This window comes from Chiroxiphia lanceolata, chromosome 17 (genome assembly GCF_009829145.1).
Source record: "Chiroxiphia lanceolata isolate bChiLan1 chromosome 17, bChiLan1.pri, whole genome shotgun sequence".
NCBI classification, from domain to species: domain Eukaryota; kingdom Metazoa; phylum Chordata; class Aves; order Passeriformes; family Pipridae; genus Chiroxiphia; species Chiroxiphia lanceolata.
In genome coordinates, this window is record NC_045653.1 from 9,400,649 (window position 1) to 9,426,709 (window position 26,061).

The 26,061-nt window shown below is 42.4% G+C and overlaps 3 protein-coding genes across 7 annotated transcripts in view; 2 read left to right on the forward strand and 1 right to left on the reverse strand.

The window, feature by feature from the left end:
• The window catches only part of OSBPL2 (oxysterol binding protein like 2), a 35,569-nt gene extending 19,040 nt beyond the window's left edge, over nucleotides 1–16,529 (forward strand). For both annotated transcript variants that reach the window (XM_032705071.1, XM_032705072.1), the window contains 12 exons: nucleotides 1,467–1,614; nucleotides 1,827–1,902; nucleotides 3,112–3,246; nucleotides 4,302–4,399; nucleotides 5,078–5,260; nucleotides 7,834–7,941; nucleotides 8,664–8,753; nucleotides 9,405–9,525; nucleotides 11,403–11,531; nucleotides 11,685–11,808; nucleotides 12,478–12,568; nucleotides 13,810–16,529. In XM_032705071.1, coding sequence (XP_032560962.1) covers nucleotides 1,467–1,614; nucleotides 1,827–1,902; nucleotides 3,112–3,246; nucleotides 4,302–4,399; nucleotides 5,078–5,260; nucleotides 7,834–7,941; nucleotides 8,664–8,753; nucleotides 9,405–9,525; nucleotides 11,403–11,531; nucleotides 11,685–11,808; nucleotides 12,478–12,568; nucleotides 13,810–13,912 — 1,406 coding nt within the window. In that variant the 3' untranslated portion in view covers nucleotides 13,913–16,529. The remainder of the gene's footprint in view (nucleotides 1–1,466; nucleotides 1,615–1,826; nucleotides 1,903–3,111; nucleotides 3,247–4,301; nucleotides 4,400–5,077; nucleotides 5,261–7,833; nucleotides 7,942–8,663; nucleotides 8,754–9,404; nucleotides 9,526–11,402; nucleotides 11,532–11,684; nucleotides 11,809–12,477; nucleotides 12,569–13,809) is intronic.
• Nucleotides 16,530–17,550: 1,021 nt separating this feature from the next.
• Nucleotides 17,551–24,459, forward strand: ADRM1 (adhesion regulating molecule 1). Of its 2 annotated transcripts, none has more exons than XM_032704787.1 (10): nucleotides 17,551–17,647; nucleotides 18,372–18,582; nucleotides 18,831–18,947; nucleotides 19,027–19,150; nucleotides 19,578–19,664; nucleotides 21,794–21,875; nucleotides 22,106–22,335; nucleotides 22,647–22,804; nucleotides 23,542–23,644; nucleotides 24,234–24,459. In XM_032704787.1, exons 2-10 carry the CDS (start codon nucleotides 18,373–18,375, stop codon nucleotides 24,338–24,340), a joined length of 1,218 nt encoding a protein of 405 aa, XP_032560678.1. In that variant the 5' UTR covers nucleotides 17,551–17,647; nucleotide 18,372; the 3' UTR covers nucleotides 24,341–24,459. The 2 variants fall into 2 exon arrangements, with proteins under 2 accessions (XP_032560678.1, XP_032560679.1); XM_032704788.1 differs by having other exon boundaries at nucleotides 22,106–22,227.
• A 101-nt stretch (nucleotides 24,460–24,560) lies between these two features.
• LAMA5 (laminin subunit alpha 5) overlaps nucleotides 24,561–26,061 on the reverse strand; it is an 88,792-nt gene continuing 87,291 nt past the window's right edge. For all 3 annotated transcript variants that reach the window (XM_032704786.1, XM_032704785.1, XM_032704783.1), the window contains exon 80: nucleotides 24,561–25,978. In XM_032704786.1, the coding sequence (XP_032560677.1) occupies nucleotides 25,824–25,978 (155 nt within the window). In that variant the 3' untranslated portion in view covers nucleotides 24,561–25,823. The remainder of the gene's footprint in view (nucleotides 25,979–26,061) is intronic.

Below are 26,061 nucleotides of genomic sequence, written 5' to 3' on the forward strand. Positions count from 1 at the left end.
TACTTTGTTGTGAGTTCGCTGAAGTTGTACATGTGTATTTTTTGAAGACAGGTGTTTCAGGGTAGTCTTCATTTTAACTACCTGAATCTATATGTGACTATCACACTCTCCAATTGAGTACTGACTGGCCAGGTGTGGTTGTTGCTCTGTAATTAAATGCTTGTGACATCAAAACGTAGGAGACGGGGTAAGACATGACATCACCCATTACACCTGCTGTTTACCAAGTAAGATCATATCAGTGGTACTTCCTGGAAGCTGGAAACTAAAGTCTTGTGTTTCTTGAGGAAAGATTCGCCCTTCTGGCTCTCAGAAAGGCCTTAGTGCTTTTAGAGGTAATTTCAGCAAAAATATTCCTTTATTGCACTGAATGAACAGCAGCATTTTCTGTTGTAATACTGTGGCAGTTGTGAAGGATTGTATTAATTCATCATTTTAGGGTGTTCTGTGTTGATGCTGCAACTGATCCTTTGTTGTTAATAAGTTTGTTTCTGTGTAGCAGCATCGAGGAGGAGCTTGTTGCTGTTGATTGTGACCAAGTGTGTGTGTATAGGTGATTAATATGCTTTTAAAACCTTCTTGTTTAAAGACATACGCAAAAATTGTCACCATTCAAAATGTAAGTAGTGTGACTAACAACATTATAAAATTATTAGACTAAAATCTTCTTTTAGTCCAACTCCTGTTTAGGGCCGTTTGATACAGATGTTTGTGTTCTGTAAATTCCTGTTGGTTTAACATTTTTATGGTTAAAGCTGTTCAAAGGATGTTGCTGTAAGCTGGTGTATTGTTAGAATGGTGTTTCCAGTAGCTCTTGACCCACGTGGATGGAATTGGGGCATAGGAAAGGCAGAGACCTGCTGCAGGGCATGCTGTGGGTCACTTGGAGAGCTCAGGGAACAATTCATCTTGGAGTCCACAGGTTCCTGCTGGAACCTTTAGGGAAGTGTTACATGGTTTGCACACATGGGTAGCAAAAAGAAGTTAAGATATCCTGCATTTCTGTGCCTCCAGTTGTCTGGATTTGCCCCTGGATTGCGAAATGGTCCCTTGCTCTTTTCTTTTTTTCTTTTTTCTCCTTCCCTGTTAGCAGTGTAAGTTAAATTATTTTAAGGCCTTTGAGGAAAACTATGTAACTGAACAAAATTACTGTAATCACACTGCAGCTCTGAAGAGGAGACAGTACAGCTAATCTGATTAGGAGCTACTCTCTTTTAAGATTCTAAATTGGTTTTATATTCAGCAGTGTGCAAAATGAGTTGAGAATTCTTGATTCTAATACAATACTTGGCTCATAATACTCTTGGAAGTTAGGTAGCTTAATGAGGGGTTTTCACTCTGATATTCTTTTAAATAAACTAACCTGGTATAAGTGTACTTAAGGTGTGAGACTTGTAAAGTGTGAGTGGCACTCTGTGGCATGATAAGGTTCCTAAGAAAACTGTTACCTTATGTTTTTTATGCAGGCTTTGATTCCGACAATTCTTCAGGAGACTTTTCAGAAGCAAATCATAAAGTTCCAGAAATGCTTGATCTAGATCCACACCAAAGCAAAAGGACGGGAAAGCATAATGGGGAGACAGAGATTCAAGAGAATGGAATTAAGAGACACAGGTAAACACACAGTGCTCCACAGTGAATGAGAAATGGGCATCTGCTGGCTCATTATCTTTTGGAGCATTACTGTTCATGTAGTGTCTCTGCTTCCTGTGCCAAGTCTAGGTTAATGTTTTACTTCCTTTATACATTACTTCAATACCTACGAATGAAAATGGCTTGTTATTTAAAGGGTTGATAATGACAGTTGGGTTTTTTTTCTATTGCAGGACATCATTACCTGCCCCAATGTTTTCTAGAAGTGATTTTAGTGTGTGGAGCATATTAAAAAAATGCATTGGACTGGTAAGTTAGCCTGGATGAAGCATGCTGATGTTGGGTCTCCCAGTGCAATCTGGTTAATTTTATTGCTTAAACATTAAGACACAGAATAATACCTGGTGCATTTTGCATTTTTTTTTTTTTGCTAAGGAGCATAATTTTAAATTGCAACTCTGGGTCTCAACATTTATTTAGTAACAGTACTATTTCCATACTTTCTTTCACTGTTGGACTATGTGGATTGCATTTCTGAAGCTGTCCTTTAAGAACTAGACCAAAGCCATTTAAAATATAGTCAAATATGGTTTGAATAACTTAATGTTTTCTTATCTTGCCTTCCCTTGTTCTTTACTTAGCAAAATGTCATTTAGGGCTTTATTTTATTAATTCATGTTATCTAGGAGATAGACCTGAACTGTCAAAACTCCTTTTGTTGGGATGAGTGGTCTATCTACTAGAATCTTTGCTTGGACCAAATCAATTTAAGCCAGTAAGGGTTAACATTTTTTTTCCCTTGCTGCCTGTGACAAGATGAGGAGAATGTTGCATTCTCCTTTCCACTAAGTTTTAAGCACTTACATGAATGCTTTAATGCTCAGTCATGAGTGCAACTTTATGATTAAACAGCCAAATTTGCTTGGATATAGTGAAAGACCTGGGGAATTGGAAATCTCTGTGTGAACTTCATGTCTGACACATCCATACATGTGAAATGAGAAACGTTCTGACACAAATAGCAGGTTGCTTAAAGAGAGCCACTAAAATTTGTTAGAGCAATTCACATACTATTCTTTATGTAACTGTTCCTTTCAAAAATTAATTTGTGGTTGCTACAGTACAATACATAGGAATTGTGCAAATAGGTGAGGATTTCAAAGGAATATGTGGCTCTTCGGTGTCAGTATGGAGCTGGTTGGCACATTATTACTTCTATCCGTGGAAATTTTAACCTCTTCTGCTTTACAGAGGAGAAGGTAACATTTTTTGTGAATTTGCTAGGTTAGCTGAATGAATTTCTGAAGTTGTTTATCATTTCAGGTCGCTAGTAGAGTTCTGCAGTGCTTCCAGCCCCTTTTGACTGTAGTGCTTGGAGGTCTGCCACAGGCTTACCAAATGTCCTTTGAAGAATGCTGTTAATAGACTCACCCACAACTTATTTTCAAAATTCTTGTAGTTGTCACTTGTTAACTTAGTGTTGTGTCTAAGAAATTAACCTGCCCTTTGGTCATTTAGGAGCTGTCCAAGATCACCATGCCTATTGTCTTCAACGAGCCATTGAGTTTCCTTCAGCGGATAACAGAATATATGGAACACATATACCTCATTAATAAGGCTTGTAGTCATGCAGATCCCCTGGAAAGAATGCAGGTAAGAACACCTACCACCTTCTGGGTGCTTCAGAAGAAGATTTTTTTCTCCCAGTCTTTGATTTTAAGACAGTTTCTCACTTGAGTGTATTTCTTTCTCAGGCATTACCATGAGAATGCCCCTTTTTGTCTGTCTAGACAAGGTTCTTGTTTCATGGTGGCTGTATCAAATATTTGTGACACTTTCACACTCAGTGCTGTGCACGGGGTTTGAGCCAAAAGGAGGAAAGTGCCACAACTGACTATACCCAGGAACCTCAACTCTTTTGAGGGCTGCTTTATCTGTGCTTTTATGTGTTGTGAAGATGAAATCGTGGCTTTAAGCCACCCTAAATTGGTTTGTTGAGTGGCCTTGTGATTTAGAAGTTACTGGATGAAAAATTGTTGTGGCAGAGACAAGATTTACCACTCCTTTCTTCCCCAGAACTGGTTGTTATTGGGAGTAGAATATAGTACCTCCCTGGTTTCACACCAAGGAAGAAAATATGGTGAAACCAGGCCTGTGTGCATTAGGTTATACTGGTATCACCCACAGCTCTGTTTTGAATTAAGTGAAACTGGAATATTTATCTTGTTTTCTGTGTCTGTATAGTCCATACCTGTGCTTCCCAGCCTGCAGGAGCTCCTGAGTGTCATTTGCACCTGCTGGGGTGATTCAAGAGGTCTCATCTCTGTTAGAAATAATTCTTGCCTGACACAGGGAAAGGAGGGCACTGTTCCCAATGAGCTGAGGGTGGGGGACAGTCAAAACGGGGGGAAAGTAGATTTAAAAAACCAGGCTGACCTCATAGAGGTCTGTAGAGAAGATAGGGCAGAGTGCAACCTGACAGAACTTACTACAGAAAATAGTTCCTTTGGGAAATGAGAATCTTAATAAATGCTTATATTTTCCCACTTCTGTGTCACTTACCCATGGCTTACAAACATTTTTGCCTTAAGCGATATTTAGCAGTTTCTTTTTGGAATAATAATGAAATACTGAAATGTGCAACAAATTAATACATTAAAGTTTTGATGTACTCTTCTCATAGCAGTGTGTTCTTAATTTCCTTACAGGCTGTAGCTGCTTTTGCAGTTTCTGCTGTAGCTTCTCAGTGGGAGAGAACTGGCAAACCATTTAACCCACTGTTAGGAGAAACCTATGAATTAACCAGGTAATAATTACTTTTAATTGGGAACTGGGCCTCTTTGTGTTCTTGAGTTAGCAGACTCGTACTAGTTTGATTGTAGTAAAATACTACTAAATTATATTTCTGAGTAGAGCTAAAATTCTTTTTGTCAAACTATCTCAAAATCTTTGAGAAGTTGTTATAAAAGCTAATAATTATATTTCTAGCTTTAGGCAGAGAATTATTTCTTTGAATCATGCAGAGAAAAATCAGTCCATGTTCTTCCACCAAAGACATTTCCTGACCAGACACTGTTAATTAATGTAAATATTGTTTTGTTGATCATGTCAGATAGAGGAATTAGTCTGAAGGACTTCCAGCTTGATTAAATAAATGGGTGATATGTCTGCAGTGGAGAAAAGAATTTTCAGTCAGACCTTCTCCTGCTGCCCAAAGAGTTTCTGTACTTTCATGAGTTATTTCAGTGAAACTAGTTCAGGTGCCTTTCTGGATAGAAGGCTGGTTTGAGGTATAAAAAGAAAGTGTTCAGAGTACAAATCCTTTCATTTCATTAATTGTAAATATGTCATAAAACTAGAAAAAGAAAAGTCTTACCTTCAGTTTATTTTGAAATCCTGCAAATTTTTTTAAAGTATCAAGTCACTCTTTTCTAATATTAAAACAAAATACTTACTGTTTAATTGTCTTTTTTGTTTTTACTAGGGAGGATTTAGGATTTAGATTTATATCTGAGCAAGTCAGCCACCACCCACCTATTAGTGCATTTTATTCTGAAGGCCTCAATAAGGACTTCATATTTCATGGATCAATCTATCCCAAACTAAAATTCTGGGGAAAGAGTATAGAAGCAGAGCCTCGGGGAACAATTACTTTGGAGCTTCTGAAGTGAGTATGAGAAGTAAATAACTCTTTTTTTTTTTATGTTGATCTCCTTATGATTTACTTGAATAAAAGGATGGGTAATAATCATTCTGTTGGCTCTTCAGGGGTGATTACCTAAAAACCTCTTGCTGAAGAGGTTGTAAGAATTGATTTCCAAGTTAATTTTCACTGCTTGATTTCAGGACTGGTTTTTTTTAAAGTTATATCATGCTTGCATAGCTGTAGCAATTCAACTCAGTTTTTCCACTGTGAAAATAAGCATTTCTTAAAAACTGAATGCTACTGAAAGCTAGTTCTGTGAAGGCATGTAAAATTGAAATGTAGATATAAAGTTCTGTTACTGGGCTGTTCAAGCTCATCTCAGTTCTTAATATTGTTTTTGGTTTTGGTTGTTTGTGTCAAGGTTTGTGTGGAAAGAACTACATCTCACAATTCTGTGATAAGGGAACATGAGAAACTTGTCAGGATTGCCTTAACACTTCCTGGGAAGGATCAACTTCCTATTAAAATCAAGAATGCCTCTCTTAATTACTCCCAGGCTTGTCTCTCATGAATTATGAGTGACTTTCCATAAGCTGGTTTGTGCCCTGGTGGCACAAAGACTGGAGCTTTCCCAAGTGGGATACACTGGAATAGTTGCAGGAAAAGTGTTCTGCAGTTGAGCACTTCAAGGTGTTTTTATAAAAGCTTTCATGAGGCTTAACTTTGAGTGGGTTTTGAAATGTTGTCTTAAGAAATTTCTAGACATTTGGTTTCAATAAAGACTCAACTTGCCTGCCATAGCAAGCATTGACTTTTCCTGTACTTCCTTTTGGAAGCAGATTAATTTTCAAGCTGTTGGCATCTAATCTTCCAAAGTTTATAAAAGTATGAACTGGTCTTGGATATAATTGGTGATGAGAGGAAATTTCTTCTGAATGCAGAAATAACTATGAATGTTAGTGCAGAATGCAGATGTGACCAAAATAACATTTGCTTGAGAGCCTTTATTTAGAAGACTATTAAAATTCTTCCTCAGCCTAATCAAATGACAGGGCTCAGATTTAAACTGGAATATAAACAATTAAAGGGTTTATTTTAAATAATTGCTTCAAGTTAGCAGCAGAAGTCGAAATCAAATTTTGAGCCTCTCAGTGTTGTGATTCAGACCCTTCTGTTGGTTTGAGGAGTCTGAGAACTACTCAAGGCCTGAGTGAACAAGGAGCTGTTTGGCAAAACTGTGTCAGTGTAAAATCGTGCATTTATGTTATAACCAAGACTGCTTTCAAAACAGGAATTACAAGGCACTTCTCCAGCACAAAAAGTGTTTCAATTTATCAGCACTCGCCATAAGTGCCTTGTGTGGGGTTTTGGTTTATACTGTGCAGCTTTTGGTGTCGAGTAGTTCAGGAATAAAACTGTGCTTAAAGGCTGGTGGGATGAATTTGAGGAGTTCTGGTATTTTTCTCCCCACTTGAAGAGTAGTCATTGTTCTAAAGAAGAAAAGGAGCTGTGGAAATAGTCAGACTTCAGTGATTTGTTACTTCTCTGTACTCGAAAATGACAGGTTGGAAACATTAAATAGTAGTGTTCTCTCCATACTTACTGGAAATAGAAGTACAAGACATTTGTTACAGATGACACTGCTTGTCTCTGTATTATTTTGTATTAAAGTAGAGTTTGCAAGCTTTCCTAAGATGGATTGGCTGCCAAGCAAGTAACTTCAGCATTTCTTTTACCAGCACAGAAAATGAGTGAAAATAGATGGCTTCGACTCTGCTAGTGATAATGGGAATCCTGTTGTTTAATTTTTTTACCATTTATAGGATAATGTCTTTTAAGGATTTAGAATCTGTTAACTCACCTTTAAATCTTTTCACAAAACATTAAAACTAAAGTGAAACCAAGTGGAAAATTCTTCAATTCTAGGACTTTTCCATCTTCTCAGTAGATCTTTGGGGAAAGGATGGAATTGAGTAGTAAACACAATTTTTAAATGTCATGTTTGTCAAGCTTGAAATAGTGCTCTTTCTCCCACTTGTGTTAAAAAAAAAAACCAACCTAAAAAAAGAAAAAACCACTCACACCCCCAAAATTGCCTTCAGTGGCACTGAACAGGCCTCAATTAATGATGAGGAAACTTGTGGCATATTTGTGAAAACCACTACTGCAGTTTACTGTTGTTGCAGCAATTGAATAGAAGACACTATTAGGTGTTAGGCTGTCAGTCTGCTTCTCCTGCCTGCAAGTATTATGTTTTATCACATACAACTTTAAAAGTGCAAATGAAAAAGATGAATTCCTGGTCTGCTCTTTGCATTGGGCTGAAATTCGTAATCCAAAGCACAGCAACTGTGGGACTTATGTGAGAAGGAAGAAAAATAAAGGCAATATCACTTTATTAACTTGCACTAATGTTTGGATACGACACATTGTTGGCTTGTAAAGAAGAGTCTGTTTCTTTTCTGTTTTGAAGTTAAGTGCTGGCTGTTCATAGGACTGCTAAATATTTTGCCCTGCCACGAACAGAATTGTAAACAGGCTTGCATTCCATCTCAGACTCGAGAAATTGATTTCTTTCTCTGTTTTCTTTACAGGCACAATGAAGCTTACACATGGACAAATCCAACCTGTTGTGTACATAATGTAATTATTGGTAAACTGTGGTTAGAACAGTACGGGACAGTAGAAATTGTAAATCACAGGTAATGCTAATCATGGACCTGAGGGCTGGCTCGTGGGCACTACTGTGTGGTCAGTTATGTTACAAAGCAGATGGTTTTGACTTTTGTCAGAGGCACAGGAAGCTTTGTTTTGTAGCTCCAAAGTCTTGGGGGTTTTTTTTGCTGGTTTTGTTTTAATCCATTTCTAACAAATGCAAACTGTCCCTTGGACTGGGCTTACTTGTATTATTATTATTAATAATAATACTTATTATTAATAATAAAACTTACTTATTATTAATGAAAAGGCATAAGGCCAAATGTCTTATGGGCTGCAAAGGTTTTACTTTTGTGAGTTACCCATTCAAATTCAGCCCTGTTGACAGAGAACAGAATTGAAATTTAACTCCATAACCATTAAATGGAATAATTGTTGGAGTCTTGGAGTAAACCTCTATCATGTTGATTGTGATTTGTCATTTTTTTTTTAGTTTTGATAATGGATAATGTCTTAAATTAGGGGTACAGCACAGGCTGATGTCTTCATGTGCCTATTTGTTTCTTTTTTGTTTGTTGTGTGGAATTTTGAAATTTGTGTGCCTTTTTTAATGCCCTGGTCAGATAATAAACCATGCTTAAAGAAAAATGATAAACAACTAGCCCCCAACTAACTGTATGAAAAAAGCTAAATAAGGTAAAAAAAGGTAACTTACTAACATATTTATGGGTGTGCTTCTTCAAGCTTGTGTTTATTTCCTCTACAGTACTGGAGATAAATGTGTCCTTAATTTTAAACCATGTGGACTGTTTGGGAAAGAGCTTCACAGAGTAGAGGGATACATTCAGGACAAACAGTAAGTCATAAAAGCCTCTTGGTCTCTCCGTTTCTGGGCACTGGGGCATTTTTTTTGCTGGGATAGTGACCACACTGATGTGACTGTAAAGTTGTTACCAATGAAGATTGTAACCCATTTTTGTTCTGTTTTAGCACTAACCCCCTTGATTCCAAGCGTGATAATTTTAAGCATTGTTAGAAAAACTCTACAGTCAAGTCTTTTGAAATAAAGGTATCCAGGAAAAATACAGAGTATTTGCAACTGATTTCACTGTTGTACAGTCATAATTCCAGTCTTCAATTTAAAATAAGGAGAATATGGTTATTAGAATTTTTTAATTAACCTAAACCTGTTTCCTGGCTCCGAGTCTCTGCTGCAAACTGTTGGCTTTGATGTACCCACTCTCATTTAACAGTGGCAAAAGCATGTGACTCTCATGAGGATGTGTTCTGCCTGGAAGACTGGAATGAGCTGAATCCTTTTCTTTGCATTATCAAATATCTGGTTTCTAGGAATCACCCATTCTGTGATTCCATGAAATCTGCAAACAGAAATACAAAATGCAGCAAAGTAGAAACTGGGTGTTTAATATAGACCAGAATCTGCATGGCTTGGCTTGGAAGGCTCAATAAGAAGCAAGAGCTCAGTCTCCTTTGCTTTTCTCTGCAGCAGAAAGAAGCTGTGTGTGATCTATGGCAAGTGGACAGAGTGCCTGTGGTGCACTGATCCCACCACATATGAGACTTACAAAAAGAGTGAGAAGAGAGGTGGAGAGCAGAAGAAGAAGCTGGTAAGGTGAAGGAATCTTTAAGGAGAAAAGATGCTGAAATATCAGAAATGAAAACAGAACATCTTATTTAGGGACATGGCCAGGTGTGAATGGAGGATTAAAAAACTGTCTGTCATTTGGTGGGGTTGGATGAGGGCTGTGAGAAGGCACTTGGCACTTTGCAGATGTAGTGTGAGCTGCTGGCATAGAAGAGAGCTCATGGAATGGTGTTTGCTGGAAATTTGTCAGAGAGAAGTCATCAAATATCACCCCCCAAACTGGTGTCCTGTCAGTCTGTGAGGAAAGCGGCTTTACTGCCAGTTCCAGGGATAAAAATACTAGGATTTGGGCAGTAAAAAAAAAAATTATATTTTTTTAAAGTCAGATACACTTTTTGGTGTATCAGAATTTGTGAGAGAGACAACCTTGACAACAAAGAGATTTGGAAACATGATGGGTTTGTCCCTCACATATAAGCAATGTCAGGTAATTAGTTCAAAAGCCTCAGTGTTGTATGGAAAATGTTGAATGGTGCAGCAAAGGACTGTTGGGTTTACTGATATCAACAGGGTCTTGCAGACCCTGGTTGCTCAATGAAAATGAAAGGTTGAACAGAAGCCAATCATTCTTAGTGTTAAGAGGCTCAAACTTTAAAAGTATTTACATCAGAAGAATCTAAAGCAACAACAGGCCTTGCTTTTGGCTCTGGATTCTGTCATGGTACAGGTTTATATTTTGACTTTTTTTTTAAATAATAAGGTTCTGTTCATCTTAAGAAAATCAACTCCTTCTTTCCTTCCTTCCTGTTGTGTCTATATTTAGATGGGGAACTGTCTAACAGTAAACCAGATGTTGACATGGAAAGTAGCCTAGAAGTGTCTTTTTAAATAATGAATACTCAAACCAAATGATTGAAATTAGACTCTTAACCATATGGAGCTGTTTTCTAGTGTATAAAACAGGCCCTGTTTAACTTAGTAGGGTATTTTTGAATAAAATAAATGAGCCATGTCAGAGAAGGCAGAAAGGAAATAAAAGGGGGTGGGAGTGAGGAAAATTCTGATACTGTCACTCCAGGATGTTATTGCCTCAAACTTCCTTTCTGGTTGTTGTGGTTTTTAATGGGTTCTCATGGAGAAATCCTCTAAAATTCCACAATGTAGCTGTGTCCTGCAACAGTCAGATTCTCTCAGATTCTGAGAGCAGCCTTCTGAACTTTGGATTTTTATATGTGCATTATGGCAGTGCAGCTGGTAACAAAGGAACTTTGAAGGAAAGACACTGGATTCATAAACTGAAGTATTCTCACAGTATTTCTCACTCACAGTGAGAAAACTGGCAGTGGCAATTGTGATTAGAGTCTGGATCCTAGGAAATTGGACTGAAACAGGGGCTTATATTTTTCTAACCACACATCCCTATCTTTTGTAAATGATGAAGCAATATCCAAAAGCAGGTGTGCCCTGTTTTTTACTCTTAGGCCATTATGGGAACTTGCACTGGTTTAAATTGCAGTTCCTGGCTCATTTCAACCTGAAATAGTCATGTTAGGTGAAATTATGCTATGGCATAGAATAGAAGGAAAGCTGGAGAGAACACTTCTGAAAGACATTAATTTACTGTTATTACTATTATTGATTTTTTTTTTTTTTTTAAGAGACATTCAAGTTGTACTTAAGGGATGGGAGACTATTCAGGGATATCAGGAGCAAGACATTACAGTGAAAATGAGAGGAACAGTGTGCAGAGTGAGGAGAAGCAAACATGATGGGAGAGGCAGAAATAAAGGAGAGTGTTTAGTGTCTCAAATTTGAACAGATTCTTCAACAGCCACTGTGGAGTGGATGAAACTGTCCAATGTTCCTTTATTCCCCTGCCAAATGTTACCTCTGTTTCAGAGTGAAGATGATATTAAATCTGAAAGTGATGAGGCTGATGATATGCCAGAGATTCAAGACACAGTGCAGTTCATACCAGGCAGTAAATTGCTTTGGAGAATAAATTGTAGGCCACCAAACTCATCACAGGTAACCATTTCAATCACTCTGTGCATTGCTCTTGCCAGTGACTTATCCAAGGGAACAGTTCCCCTTGGAAGTTCTGTTGTGTCCATTAAGTGTAGGGAATCCAGTGCCACTTTGCCAGAATAACTTGTGTGTTACCTTTATTTTGTTTTTAAGATGTACAATTTCACCAGTTTTGCTGTGAGTCTCAATGAGCTGGAAAAGGGCATGGAAGCAATTTTGGCTCCCACTGACTGTCGGCTACGCCCGGATATCAGAAATATGGAGAACGGGAACATGGGTATGTGTTTGCTGCAGGAAATATTTCCACATTAATAAGTTTTGAGAGGGATGACCAAAGGGAGGTTGATACAGGAAACACTGTCTTCAGTTTCTCATTCCCAGAGCAGCCTTAACTCTTTTTCGTCCTGTGTAATGAACATGCGTTTGAACAATCTATAATGTGTGTTCTCTCCCAGAAAAGTCTGGGAGAGCAGATGCATCCCAGGTGGATCCCAGGGCTGCTGTCCTGTGTTATGGGGTGTTTGCATGTTTGTTAGCTTGGGGGGGGAGCTGGCAGACGTGCTCAACATGCTGACTTCCTCTGGAGTTTGTCTGGAAAGACATGTGGTGACCAGACGTGCTCTGTTGCTCTGGTGTTTGTCAGAGAAAACACATGGACAAATAGTGAAAAAAAATCACTCTCTCTATTATTCCTAATCAGAACTGTTTCCTGCTGTCTCAGTGCAGTGTGTCTGAGAGATAAAACACTAAAATTTCAGTTTCAACTCTGCGTTTGTAGCAGCAGCTTTTCTGAAATGGCTGTTTTAGGCTTTCGTTACCTGAATACAGCAAATGCTCTATCTTGCTTAAATGAACTCTACTTCATTTCTCTGCAGTCTTTTCTGTGTTTTCTTAATTTTTGCTCCTGTTTTGCCAAGTAACCAATTTCTCTTGGAATGTTGGCTAGATGTGGCAAGCAAAGAGAAGGAGAGACTAGAGGAGAAACAAAGAGCTGCTCGCAAGGAGCGTGCGAAGGACGAGGTGGAGTGGCACACACGGTAAGGGGGCAGGAGGGTGGGCAGTTGTTGAAGATTGGAATAGTTGGGTATATCCTGCTTGAATGGTTTTTCTTCAGGACAGCATGTGTTTGATTTCCTCTGTGACAGCACAGTTTGTAGGGTCACTTAAAGCATTGCTGGGTCAACAATTAAATATGTAGCTGGAAGCCAAAATTGCTGATAACTCTGTTCTGGGCAAATTATCTAATGATAAATGCTGAAACCTGTCATAATTAACTAGTATGGTAATGTTGGGGGTTTTTGGTAGGTTTTTGTATTTGTTTGGGGTTTTTTTAACCTACAAAGGTCGTATTTTTGTTAGAATTAATAAAATGTTAAGTCTCATCTCTCCTTTAACCAATTTCTGTCCAGCTTTTGGCAGTCAAGTGAGACATTGTGGCCCTCTTAAGTCCTTTTATTTTTACACTTCTTGGATTTCTTGGCTTGGATGCTTGAAAAAGTGCTTTTTGAATTGCATATTCAAGTGTCTTCTCAGTCACAGAGTGCATCAGGGAGTGATGTGTGATTTGGCTGCTGCTCCCACAAGTTGCTTTTCGCAGCTGCCAGTGCTGTGCAGTCAAGTGTGTGCTCACAGCCAGTCCCTACAGGTGCTTCCTTCAAAGGCAAGAACTTTGGGATGCTCCCGTGCTTTCATGAAATTCAGAAGAGAAAACATTTTCTTCCTGAAGCCTGGAGGAGCAGCTACGGGCCAATTCCAGTTAATGCCTTTGAAAATCTCTTCCAGAGAGCATAAAATTGTTTTCAGTCAACGTGGCTAAAAAGTGAGCAGCTGCTGATGTTCTGTGCAGAGCACAGCTCTGGAGAACAAAACTGTTTCCTCTTTGGATGAATTTACAAAAACGATTGTGTAACTGTTTTGGCATTATTTTAAAGTAAATTTATATATGTTATATAATCTAGAGTATCATTGTTAGTTTTATTAAAAATAGGACAGCAGTTTTAAAACTAATTTCATACTCTTTCTTGACTTTATGCAAAAAAAAAAAAAGATGCTTTACAAGGTGGTGATAATTGTGTAGGAAGTTTAATGCCTTGTTTTTCATGTTCAGAGTATTTCCTGAATAATTTCCTGAGATTTTTTTTTTCTAATAAGAAATACCACCGTGTTTTTATAATGTTTTGTGAAAGAGGCAAAGTTGAGATTTTTCCCCTGTTAATAACTGTTTGCTTTTTTTGTTTTCTTGTTTCTCTCCTTTTCTTTTCCTTTTTTCCTTTTACAGGTGGTTTCATCAAGGCACTAACCCATACACTGGGACTTCAGATTGGCTGTACTCAGGTGGCTATTTTGATAGAAATTTCTCAGACTGTCCAGACATATACTGAAATTACAGAACCAATTGCTCATCTCATCCGGACATTTAGTTACTAGATTTCATTCCAAGCCAGTTCCTGTGGTTTTGTTGACAGCAAAAACCAGCTTTTCTAAGTAAATTTTAACAAAAATTCTATCAGTCAACAATCAATGATTTAATTATCACTAACGTTGGATTGCCAAATATTTAAATACCGTTGTGCTCATTCCATAGAGCTGCACCTGAAATCACCATGTTTTCACTAATTTTCAAAGGGACCTTTGGTTCTCCATCTTCTCCCCTAGTTTCTCTGTCAGGAGGATGCGCTGTATCCGGTAGAGCACATAACATCCTTGAATACTACGTAACTTAAATAAAATAGAGATAATAGCCTTGTTACTTAGTACAATAGCGAAGAATCTGAAGTTTTTGGAACTCGGAGCAGGGATGAAAAGCCAATATGGTACCAACAGGATCAAACCCAGTCCTGTCATACTCCCCGTACGTATGTAGCACTCCCTGGGGACGGGAGCTCCCGGCCCCCCCCCTCAAACAATTCCATAACTGAGAGACTCATGGAAACAAAACCCAACCTGAGCTTCTCACACTGTAGTTGTCTGTTACAGTCTTCACAACTTTGGGACACTGTGAGCATTAAACTGTGTACCTGTGATGAATCCCATAAAGCATACGTTAGGAGAAGGGAAGGGCACAGTCCAAACGTGCTTTTTCTGAAGTCAAATGCTGTTCTTAAAAATAGGAGAAGCTTCGGAAGCAATAGCAGGAATGTCGAGGTGGTTACAATGTACAATATATTGCTTGCTACCACTTGGAGGCTTAACTTCTGCACTACCTTTGGCAGCTTTGGCACTGTGTATGCTCCTAGGCTAAACTTTCCTTTGGAAGCACTTCCGTATGTATATCCACACAGGTTCATATTTTTGGGGAAGTTTTGGTTTGCATGTTTTTCATTAATAGGTCATGTCTGTTTTGTATGTTGTGAAAAAGCAGAATCAGTTTAAAGCTTTGGCAGAGTTTATACCTATTACAAGTTTCCTGTGAGCACGTGATGTCAAAAAGTGGGATTTTTTGGTTCCATATCAAACCATCGAAGCCATAGAATACTGGAAAATAATCAATTACTGAACTGATGCATTCATTTTCTTTCAAGTGGTACACTTCAGGGGGTAAGGCAGGGAGAGAGGCTTGAAAAATTAGATCCAGTAATTAAAACTAGTCCTAATATTGCTGCTTCTTTTATGAAAGTTTTTAATTGAGTAACCAGGTGAACATCTAGAGCGGCTGCACTGCTGTGAAGTTTACAGTAATTTAGAAATTGCTGGTGTTAAGTGCCAGCAACATGAGGAGTTCAAGAAAGAACTGGTCTGATTTATGTCCAAAACATCTGTGGTTTCATCTAGAGGATAGATTTTTGAAGTGCATCTCTCCCAGCCACAGGATTAAAAGGCAAAAGAAAACATATTTGTAGAGAAACATTTTCCTATCAAATCATGCATCTAATGATTAGATTAAATTTGGGGGAAATTTAGTTGTTGTCTTCATTGGAAAAATAAGAGAAGCTGTAAAACTTCAAGGCAGTAAGGAAGGGCCTGATCTGAAACATACGTGTGGGGACATGATTCTGTTGCCAAAGTTTGTGTTGATGCAGGTCCTCAGGACTTAGGAGCTGAGTTGGTGACACAGTGCAGGCAACAGGGTCATGTTTGTTTCTAGTAAGTGCATAGACACTTCTAAAAAGACATTGCTGAGCCACATGGAACAGCATAAAAATAGTTTTGATAAAAAACTGAACTTCAGTGACCGTGCCAGGCACTCTAATCCTTTTCCAAACTTGCTGCAAGCAGGTTAGGAAACCCTTTGTTAGGTGAGGATTGAAAGGATTCATGTATTAGACCAGTTTAACATCTCATGGGAGTTTAAAACTTGCTTAAACTGCATGGTATGTTTAATGCTGGATTAGTGTTTTTAAAACAATGCATATAAATAGAAATTGCCTGAATGGAAAAAACTGTACAGTAGTTGCTAACGAGATGTTCTGTTTCTAAGAGGAGGTGTACAGGTTAGCATCCCTCTCGTCTAAGCCATGATTTAAATTCAAAGACCTAAAGCCTTGTCATTATGTGGAAGCATGAAACAATTGTACCAACGTGTTTAATCCAAACTTCAGTAGAGAATCTTCATGGGATATAAAAAGAAACTGGGAACATTTCCAAAGTAAGAAACACTTCATTAGTTACATCTTCACTCCCTTCTCCCCTTCCTTTAGTGTAAAGCTTTTAGTAAAATTTCAGATTAGTTCCAAACCCACTCTTCTAATTTATTGTTCTTCATTGACAACACTTACAGAACCCTTTCCCTGTGCTGCTGACACGGCTGTGCTTGGCCAGCCTTGGCATTCCTGATGCTCTCAAAGTCCAAAAGTTTTATTTTCGATGCAGATCTCGCCTCAGTAGTTTACCTGTCGAAACATTAATAACTTTGCACCTTTTGAAAGAATGTCACTTTTATAACTTGATGAAACACTGTATATAAGATAACTGTGTTAGTATATGTTAATACAGCTACGTAGAGAAACCAGCTAGAAAGCAATTATAATAAATACTTAATAAATACCCTTTGGGCCTCTGGATGGTGACAGAGATTTGTGTGAGACGCGTACAGGTGGGGCAGGAGGACTCTGGCTTTGCTAAGCCAGCGCTGGGGTTGTACTTAGATTTCACCGTGATGTTTATTGGATGAAGATGATTTAAATAGGAGCTTGGGACGCCTCCAGCCTTGGGTGGAGGTGTCTGACCGTGGTGGGCTCTGTTCCTTAGCACCCTGTGGTGTGTGGGATGATGGGGGTGTAGAGGACAGGGTTGCAAACCTGTGTGGGGACAGGGAAGGGGCAGCGGGAAGAGCCGTGGCAGCGCTCCCAGCACTGGGACCTCACACTGGTGTGAGAGCAGAGTGGCCATGGCCGAGCTGGAGCTGGGGAGTGAGGGGACTTCTATTAAAAATGTAATAGAAGTGAAAATTAACTTTGTAGTTATGTGTTTGTGTCTTCGAGGCAACGTCCTGTTGTAAATTGGGAGCAGCTTTTCAGACATCTGGCATTTATGTAGTTATTGTTACCTGGACTAACAAGGACAGGAACCATCCACCCTAAATCACCCAGAGAGAACAGAACTAATTAGAAGTATTTATTCTTGTTTATTGATTAAAAACAATTTCCCAGGAAATTTTTTGCTGAAAGCTGCTTTTAAAAAACAAACCCCAAGACTCTTCGCCCAGCGACGCTGCTCCTGTTGGGAATACACCAGTGTTGGCCGAGCCCCACATGGAACACCACTGGCTCCCTGGAAAACACCTGGGATTTGGGTCAGTGATGCAACACTAAAATGCTATGAGGCAACCCAGAGTTTGGGCATGTGCAGGAGAGCTCCTCCATGGAAAGATTTATTTTTGTAACACTTGACGGGTGTGACGGGAATAAAGGTGGCTTTGGAGACAAGGCGGCCCCGGGCTGTGCTTGGTTGAGGGGATGAGAGGGATGGGGGGGGGGGGGGGGCCGCCGCCATGTTCCGTGACACAGCAGGGGCGCTCGGCCCCGCCCCCCACGTGATTGACAGCGGTGCGGGCCAATCGCGCGGGGCCGCGGCGGCGCGCGCCCCGCGGTGGGCGGGGTTCCGGCGCGCGGGGCAGGAAGAGCTGAGGCGGCGGAGGAGGAGGGAACAGGGAACGGGGAGCAGGGAACAGGGAACAGGTACCGCCGGGACCCCCCGCGACCACCCGCGCCCCGCGCTCGGTGGGGCCGCGCCGGGGGGCTCCTGCCTGCGGCGCCGGGGGGGAGGCGGCGCGGCGGCCTCGAGACGGTCCGGCAGGAGATCTCGGCCTCCGGCCGGGCGGGGGGCGCCGGGACCAGGCCGGGCTGAGCCCCCACCCCGGGCCCGGCTCCTTTCCGGCTGCGGCGGGGCCGGGCCGGGCTGGGAACGCAGGGCGAGCCCGGGAACAGCCGCACAGTCACACAGGGCCGCCTGGGCCCGGCATCGCCGCCCGGTCGGTCGGTGGGGACGTGGGGCGGGGGAGCGGGGACAGAGCCAGGGGGGCACCGTGAGAGTCAGTCGGGCGCGGGGCGGCCTGTGGGGCTCTGCTGGGATGCTGGAGCCGCAGTCTGAACATACAGCAGGGCTTCCTGCGCGTCCCTGAGCTTTGAACTGTAATTCGAACCGAAGAAGGAAGCGTCAGGGGACGGCGGTTTCATTTTCTAGTACCTCAGCACGTAGGCTCACCTTTATTAGTAGAGGTCTGTGGAGCCGCCTGGCTTCATCCAGAGTTCTGCTTTAGCTCAGCTGGATCACCCTGGAATTCTGCAGGCAGCAGGACAGATTGCTTTTGTGGAGCCCACCTGATAAAGGTTGAAATTTGATACTAGGAAGAGTGAATGGGGGAAGGTTTCTCATGACACTTGCTGCTCTCTCTCTTTCCAGGATGTCTTCAGGTGCATTATTTCCAAGCCTGGTGCCAGGCTCCCGTGGCTCCTCGAGCAAATACCTGGTGGAATTTCGAGCAGGAAAGATGTCCCTGAAAGGCAGCACTGTAACCCCAGACAAGAGAAAAGGCCTTGTTTACATCCAGCAAACCGATGATTCCCTCATTCACTTCTGCTGGAAGGACAGGACTTCAGGCAACGTGGAGGATGTGAGTACGAACTTGAAGTGTTTGTTAAGTCATGGCCTGTCTTGTTCTGTTCTGCTGGTATTGCTGAAAGAGCTCCTCCAGGACAAATTAGGGTAAGAATGTCACTGACAGACCTGCACTTCCATGGCCGCTGTGCTTCGAGGAGCAGATGGAAGAAGGTTTGGGAAGGGGGGCAGAGGCCTTTGGGAGGTAAAAAGGAATGTTAGTGTATTTCCTCAAACATTTGTTCCTCCTGCCACATTTTCCAGGATCTGATTATTTTTCCTGACGACTGTGAGTTCAAGAGGGTCCCGCAGTGCACCACGGGCCGTGTGTATGTATTGAAGTTCAAGGCGGGATCAAAACGACTCTTCTTCTGGATGCAGGTTTGTGGGGAGTCAGTGGCAGAGATCTGGGACCAAAATACCCCCAGTTTGAGTGGTACCAAGAGCAACTCTCTTGCAGGAGCCGAAGACAGACAAGGATGAGGAGCACTGCCGTAAGGTGAACGAGTATCTCAACAATCCCCCCATGCCGGGGGCGTTGGGTGGCAATGCCAGCGGAGGCCACGAGCTCTCAGCACTAGGAGGTACAGTCCATTCTCTGCTCCTTCATGTCAGAGGCCTTTTTTTTAAAAAATTTATGTCTAGAATAAGCACTTAGAGTTCCCTAGGAAGACATTCCTGATGGCTGTGGAGGGTGAGTTGGGGACAGTGTTAATACCAGAAGCGTAAACGTGCTTTTTAGCAGAAAAAACTGTGCTGTTAAAATAGGTGTAGGCTGAAAGTTAAGACTGCCAGGAGAAATCTTTTTGTTTCCAGTAGATTCTCTGGAGTCTTACCTCTTTATGAAGCCAAGTTGCATTTATCTTTTATGAAGATCATGAATCAGTAAACACTTGAAACTGTTTTTCCATACAGAATGTGATACCAATTAATCTCCTGCTGTTTGAGCTGGAGTGCTGTGTAAAAAAACCTATGTGAATATGTTGTGTTTCAGAATGTTTTTGTTTTTAGGTGAGGGTGGCTTGCAAAGCCTTCTTGGAAACATGAGCCATAACCAGCTCATGCAGCTGATCGGACCAACGGGCTTAGGAGGACTTGGTAAAATGCTTTAATATCTTTATGCCAAAATGGTATTTTCTCCTGCCAGGTTAAATCTTACCTGACAATATTTTCAAGTAGCGCTATTGATCTCAATAGCGTGAGAAGGCAAGGCCCTGCCTCAGAGATGAGCTCAGGGCAAAAAAGGGTACCTCATTCTACACAGCACTCATCTCAGGGCTTGATCTGCAAGCAGCCTTGGTCTAGTCCTTGCTGCACTGATCCTTCTGCTTTTTTTTTTCCCCTCCTTTTTTCTACTCCTCCTCTTCCTCCTAAATATTCACTGGAGCAGGGGCTGAAAACCAGGGGTTTGTTCCTGGTGCATGTCCTGGTTACCAAGCTGTGGAGTTGCTGGTGTTGTCTCTGATTCAGTGAATATTTGTGTGCAAAGCAGAGAAAGTTCAAGAGGAAGGTTGGAGCCTGCCCAACCCGCAGCACACCTGGTCAGAAGGGCAAGGCTCAGGTCAGGGCTTTCTCTCCCGTGCTACCCTGGGGAGAGCTCAATCACTGTGCTGGTTTCTGAGGGGTGAGGGATGTGTTGGAGTCCCTGCTGTGATCTGTTCTCAGTTCTACTGAGCTCCAAGAGCGTTTTCTGAGAGGTCAGACCCTCAAGTGAAAGTAGGCAAAGGCACACAGATGGCAGTGACTGAGGTTCTGTGCTTAAGCTCCAAAGTCCATTTCTGTGGATCTGGCTTGTGTCTTTTTAGCTTTAGATGCAAATTTCATTGGTGGGATGTTCAGATGCAAATCTCCTGTTAGTGTTGGAAGATTCTGGCTTTTTAGGATGTGTTTGGAAAAGTTCTTCCTTCTTGAAGGTTTACATAATCCTGAGACTTTTTTTCTTCTCACCACTTTTTCTCAGTAGCTCTTGTTCCTTTGCCTTTACATCCAGCCATAAGCCAGCTTGACATGAAGGTCACTACCATAACCAAAGGAGAACCATGTGCTTGCCTCTGCAAACTGTGGTTGTGGTGAATCCCTGGGGGTCATTTCCCCTGGGAGTGTCATCTTCTTCACATCTGGTTTGCATCTCTCAGGGCTCTGCAGAGCTCCAAAGGAGCTCTCTTGCTCTTGGGTCACTTCCTAGTGAGAACAAACTGAGCAGAGCAGGGTGGTCCAGCCAGGGGTCCTTCACCTGCTGTGCCTGCTGCTCTGGGATGGGTGACAGAAGTGTTGGGATGTGTTTCCATGGGATGGGTCCAGTAGAAGGAGGGACTGGTGGGGCTCACTCTGACCCACAGAGTCTGCAGCTGCAGTTGGCCACATGTTTGCTTGCTGTTGTCTGTCCTCTGCTCGCAGGCAGCTCCCAAGGTGGGTGATGATGCAGGTACTCATGTAGGGATGTGTGTCTAATGAGTTGTGGTGCAAAGAACTGCTCAGAGGAAGAGTGTGGGAATTGGAGTGTTTGGCTGATGTGGCTCAGAGGAGTTGCAGGGGGACAGTCGAGTCCCTGACAACTCCAGGGGGCCCAGCAGCCAGGCCTTTCCCCAGCTCTTGTTAGCTGAGGTTCTCAGTGCCACGATAAGTCCTTGGTGGTTGGATGTGTGATGGAAGAGGCTGATTCTGATTTCTTTGGCATAGGGCTGTTGGTTTCCTGCTGGCTGCTCCCCTGGGAGCACTTGGTGCATGAGGTTTTCCTCACTTGGCCTGTGAAGTGTTTAAGGGCTCAGCTGATTCTGCTGCTGCATGTCTGCGTTAGGCTTGAAGCTGCAAAACCCCAGTGTGTGGGGGAGACAGTGGTGGTGACTCAAAGGTGCCTCTGGGATCTTCTGCTGAGGACCTTGGCTTGAAAGTTTGGAGAGAAGTTGGATTTTCAGGATAGTAGATAAGAGGAGAGGGTGGTGTTACAATGATTATGTATGTATGGCACAAACTGAAGCAATTTCATCCTTGTGTACACCTAGAAATCGAGTCATTTTGGAAATGTTCAGGGATGCAAGATCAGAGAACAAGAACTGATCATTTACAGAAGGGGGTGGGGGGGCCTTAGGCTGGGCTCTTTCATCCCCTCCTCTATTTTAGCAACTAAAAACCTTTCAGGTACAAGAGCGACCTCTCTAGAGCAGAGAGGTGCAGAAAACCTGCAGGAATAAATGTCTAAACGTGGTTTTGTTTTGTGTTTACGGAAGGTGGGCTGGGTGCGCTGACGGGGCCTGGGCTGGCCAGTCTGCTCGGGAGTGGGGGACCCCCGACCAGCAGTTCATCATCAAGGTAGGAGGCCTGTCTGCCCTGGTTCTGGGGGGGGGGTTGTCACGTGAAGCTGCCACTTCTGTGGGAGGAATCATGGCCTATTGAATGGGGAATACGGTGGGAATTGGGGCTGCTTATTACCTCTCTAAAATGGGATAGGAGCTTTTGATACTTTTAAGGGCTTGAAAAGAAGCTTTTCAGGGTACAAGAGGTTTTTGCAGGGGATTAATTCTCCCAGTTCTCTTGCCCAGCTCTCGCAGCCAGTCGGCTGCAGTGACTCCATCTTCCACGACTTCTTCCACCCGTGTAACGCCTGCCCCGTCCGTTCCTGCGGCTGCCTCCGTGACCAGTCCCAGCCCCGTTCCCAGCTCGGGTAATGGAACCAGCTCAGCCACAAGCCCAACCCAGCCCATTCAATTGAGTGACCTTCAGAACATTTTAGCTACTATGAATGTGCCATCTGGAGCAGGAGGACAGCAAGGTAACAGTGTTCTGGCCAGACAGCTTTGGATCCAGGAATCCTATGGAGCTGTTTTACTGTCCTGTCCTGTTCCAAATTGGTTTGAAAGGTCTCTTACCATTTTTTGGTTCTTTTTTTTTTAATTTTTTTAAAATTTCAATGCTGTTCTTGGTGCTTGAAGTCTTATTCTCACTCCAAAACTGAGAAAGAGAGAAAGGCTGCTGGCAGTGTGCTAACTGGGTTTTAATACTCAGACTCGATAATTTGATTTACATGACAAAAACATGTGGGTTTGTGCATAGTCTAACAGCCAACCCCTTATTTTCTCCTAGTGGACCTGGCAGCTGTTCTGACTCCTGAGATAATGGCTCCCATCCTGGCCAATGCTGAAGTTCAGGAACGATTGATGCCTTACCTTCCCTCAGGGGAATCCCTGCCGCAGACTGCGGAGGAGATCCAGAACACCCTGACGTCTCCTCAGTTCCAGCAGGTAGATAGATGCCTGGCTGTGGGGGGAAGTGCACTTCTCCTTCCCTCCTCCACCATGCTCCTGATTTTCCAGGTTCCTTGACATTTTTCAAAGTGGGAAGTTGCTCAGTAGAAGTGGAAAGGAGGAGGGACATGGTTTAAAGGAGCACTGGTTCTTCCTTCCCACAGTCACCCAAAGGCAGATAGGAATGATTTTACTTTTTCTTTTGGAGTTGGGCTTTACCTTTTTCTTTATTATAAATGCTCTCTGGCAAATGACAGGACTAGCAGCAAACTCTTCACTCCCTGTCAAAGAGTGGCTTGAGCAGTCTCCTTAAAAGGCATTTCAAGTGACTGAAGGGAAGAGATGCTCATGTTTACAGAACTGCATCCCTTGTTCCTCTTGAAACACCAGTCCTTAATTCCAGGACAGTCTGTGTGATTAAAGCTAGTGTGTTACAGTCCAGTGTAAACTAGTTATTTACACAGATTGATTGAAATTTGTCAATTTGCAAAATTTCAGTGACTTACATTACTGGTTTTAGTTTAAACTGCAGCAAACCTACATGCAGCCAAGACTCAGAAGTGAGGGATGTTTAACTGGCAATTATTTGATGGAGTATCTGTTCCAAAGCCAAGTGTGTGGCCACTGTGCCCTGACAGGACCACTCTCCTCCTGGGGTTATTGCCCAGCACCCACCTGATGCTGCAGGAACACGATGCAAACTTTATTTTGATACTGTTGACTCTGATTCACAGGCTTTGAGCATGTTCAGTGCTGCCTTAGCTTCAGGACAGCTGGGCCCACTCATGAGCCAGTTTGGGTTACCTGCAGAGGCAGTAGATGCAGCAAATAAAGGTGGTAAGTACTGGTGGTGGTGGGGACAGGATGAGGTGATGCTTTGTTGGGGTTATTTGGCCAGAGTGTGGAGTGTGATCGGCTTCTGTGTAACTGTCCAAAGCTGACTCTGTTCTGATTTTTACAAGGAAAAGGCAGGTATTTTGGGTGTTCCCCAGCAGGCACAGTGAGGTCAGACACAGATTCAGAGAACTGTGAGTTCTGCAGAGATTTGCTGAGCAGCCTTGGCCTTGTTTTCTTTCTAGAGGTGTCACAGTCACCTTGTTCAGGAATGCCTTTTTGTGGGAGTCCTTAATGATTCATCTGAAAACAGCAAACACAGTCAGCCCCATAGCTCTGGGGGTAGGGGGTATCCCTTTTCCCTAATGAGCTTTTAGCATCCCTTCCATTACTGCATGCACAGTTCAAGTGTAAAAAGTGCTGGCTGTGTCAGAGAGATCTGGATGTATCTTAAGTGTTTAATATTTTTTTTCCTGCTAATTCATACTAAAGCACCTCTTTGCTTTCCAAGTAATGAAGCTTAACCTCATGTGGACAATAATGTCTGGCCCAGAAAATGCAAAGTTCAGTAACCAGTATGTTTAATTTCTAGATGTGGAAGCCTTTGCCAAAGCCATGCAGAACAGTGTCAAGTCAGAGCAAAAGGAAGGAGACTCTAAGGACAAGAAAGATGAAGAGGAAGATATGAGTTTAGATTAAGTTATTTGCTCTTCCTTACAGATATTCCTAGATACTAACTTAAACAACTGCAGTAGGATTACTAACTTCATATTATGCTTCTATAAATCTACAAATAAAGGAATTTTCTTTATCTGCCATACTGTTCTTTCCAATCTGTACACTAGTCCCTGTTGTGTTGCCTCCTGAGATGCTGATTATCCCTCTTCCAGCTCATCAGCCTTATGCTTACTCTTCCCCAGTAAAGTGAAAGAGAGTAACATAAAACTTTATTTGACTCCAAAGTATGTACCAGTGATTTACAAAGACCATCTTTTAATACTACAACTTTAAAAACAGGTCATAATTACATTTGTTTAGGATGGACATGTTAAAAACCCATTTTACAATATTTACCCCTCATAAAAAAAAAACAAACCACAATATAATGATATAAGTTACAAGTCCATTTCAGAAGCAAGATTTTGTCCCCAAGTGGCCAGATATATATATATACACACACAAATATATAAATGACGTGTAAGTGCATGAGTGAACTGGGTGTCTTGGGAAGGAAAAAAGCTGTTTTCAAGTGAAGGCTGCACTACACCAGGTGTGAGGGAGGCCGAGCAGGAGCCAGGGTGGGTGAGGGCCAGGTGTCACCTTGCACACCTGGTCAGATGTGGAGGTAACCTTTCTATTTCTTCCCTTTCAAGCAATAGTTTCTTGCTTCACACAACAGGACTTTAGTCATTGTACTGCCAGTGCTGAATGCAACTGCAGAGTCAGTGGTGGTTGTGTTTCTGCTTTCCTTCAGCAGTTCTCCCAGCTTATTCTGTTCTTTTCGATTTTTATAAATTACTCTGATTAAAAGATGCTAATTCTGTGAACAGAATTTTGTCCAAGTTCCCCCTTGCAGAGCTCTTTGTGTAGCAGTGGCGGGTGAGCTGAGACTGCCCTTGGAGGGGTTAAATGTGCCCTTGCTTATAAAACCACAAAACTGACAGAATTAATCCAGTTTGTCCTAATTGCATTTATGATAAAACAGAAACTGCCTGCAGCCTTTATCAGCAGACAGTCTGTGACGGTTTATTAATAGCCTCGAGTGTTCTGTGAACTAAATCTATGTGCATTGTGAGTGCGGGGTGAAGGGAACAGGATCCAGGACACGCTGCCGTGTGCTCCAGCCCACGCTCTGTCACGGGCAGTCGCTCCCACCACGAGCCACGTGGCAGCACAAGTCCTGCTGCAGATGCTTCCCACCAGGGAAGGACTTGCCTGTCACCACATCCCACTCTGACTTGTTGGTTCTATCTGTGAAACATGTCCCCAAAGTGCCCCCTTCTCCCCAACCGTCCTCCCCTGCCCTCCTTCCCCTTGGATTTGTGGCCCCTCTGGTGTGGCCCAGACTTGTGCCTGCAGTCACTGGAGTTCAAGTGTGTCTGAGCACGGTCGATGCCATCGAGTGGTGACACCAGGACCTGGAGCAGCGTTGTGTCACTCAGGCTGGGCATGGATGTGGCACTTACAGCACGGGGCAGCCCTTCAGGCCCACGGAGCCCCTCGCAGTCCCGGCTCGCGGCAGGTCCATGTGCCTCCGGTTAATCAGCAGGTTCCTTACACAGCCCACGTAATGAGGGAGGGGAGGTAACAGCAGCCCTGTACTGGCCTTGTCTGTCTCTGCAGATTGAATAAGGAAAAGCAGGCATTAGTCTGGCTCATAACAGGGCAGGGGATTAAGTACCTCTTCTTTGCACCAGGAA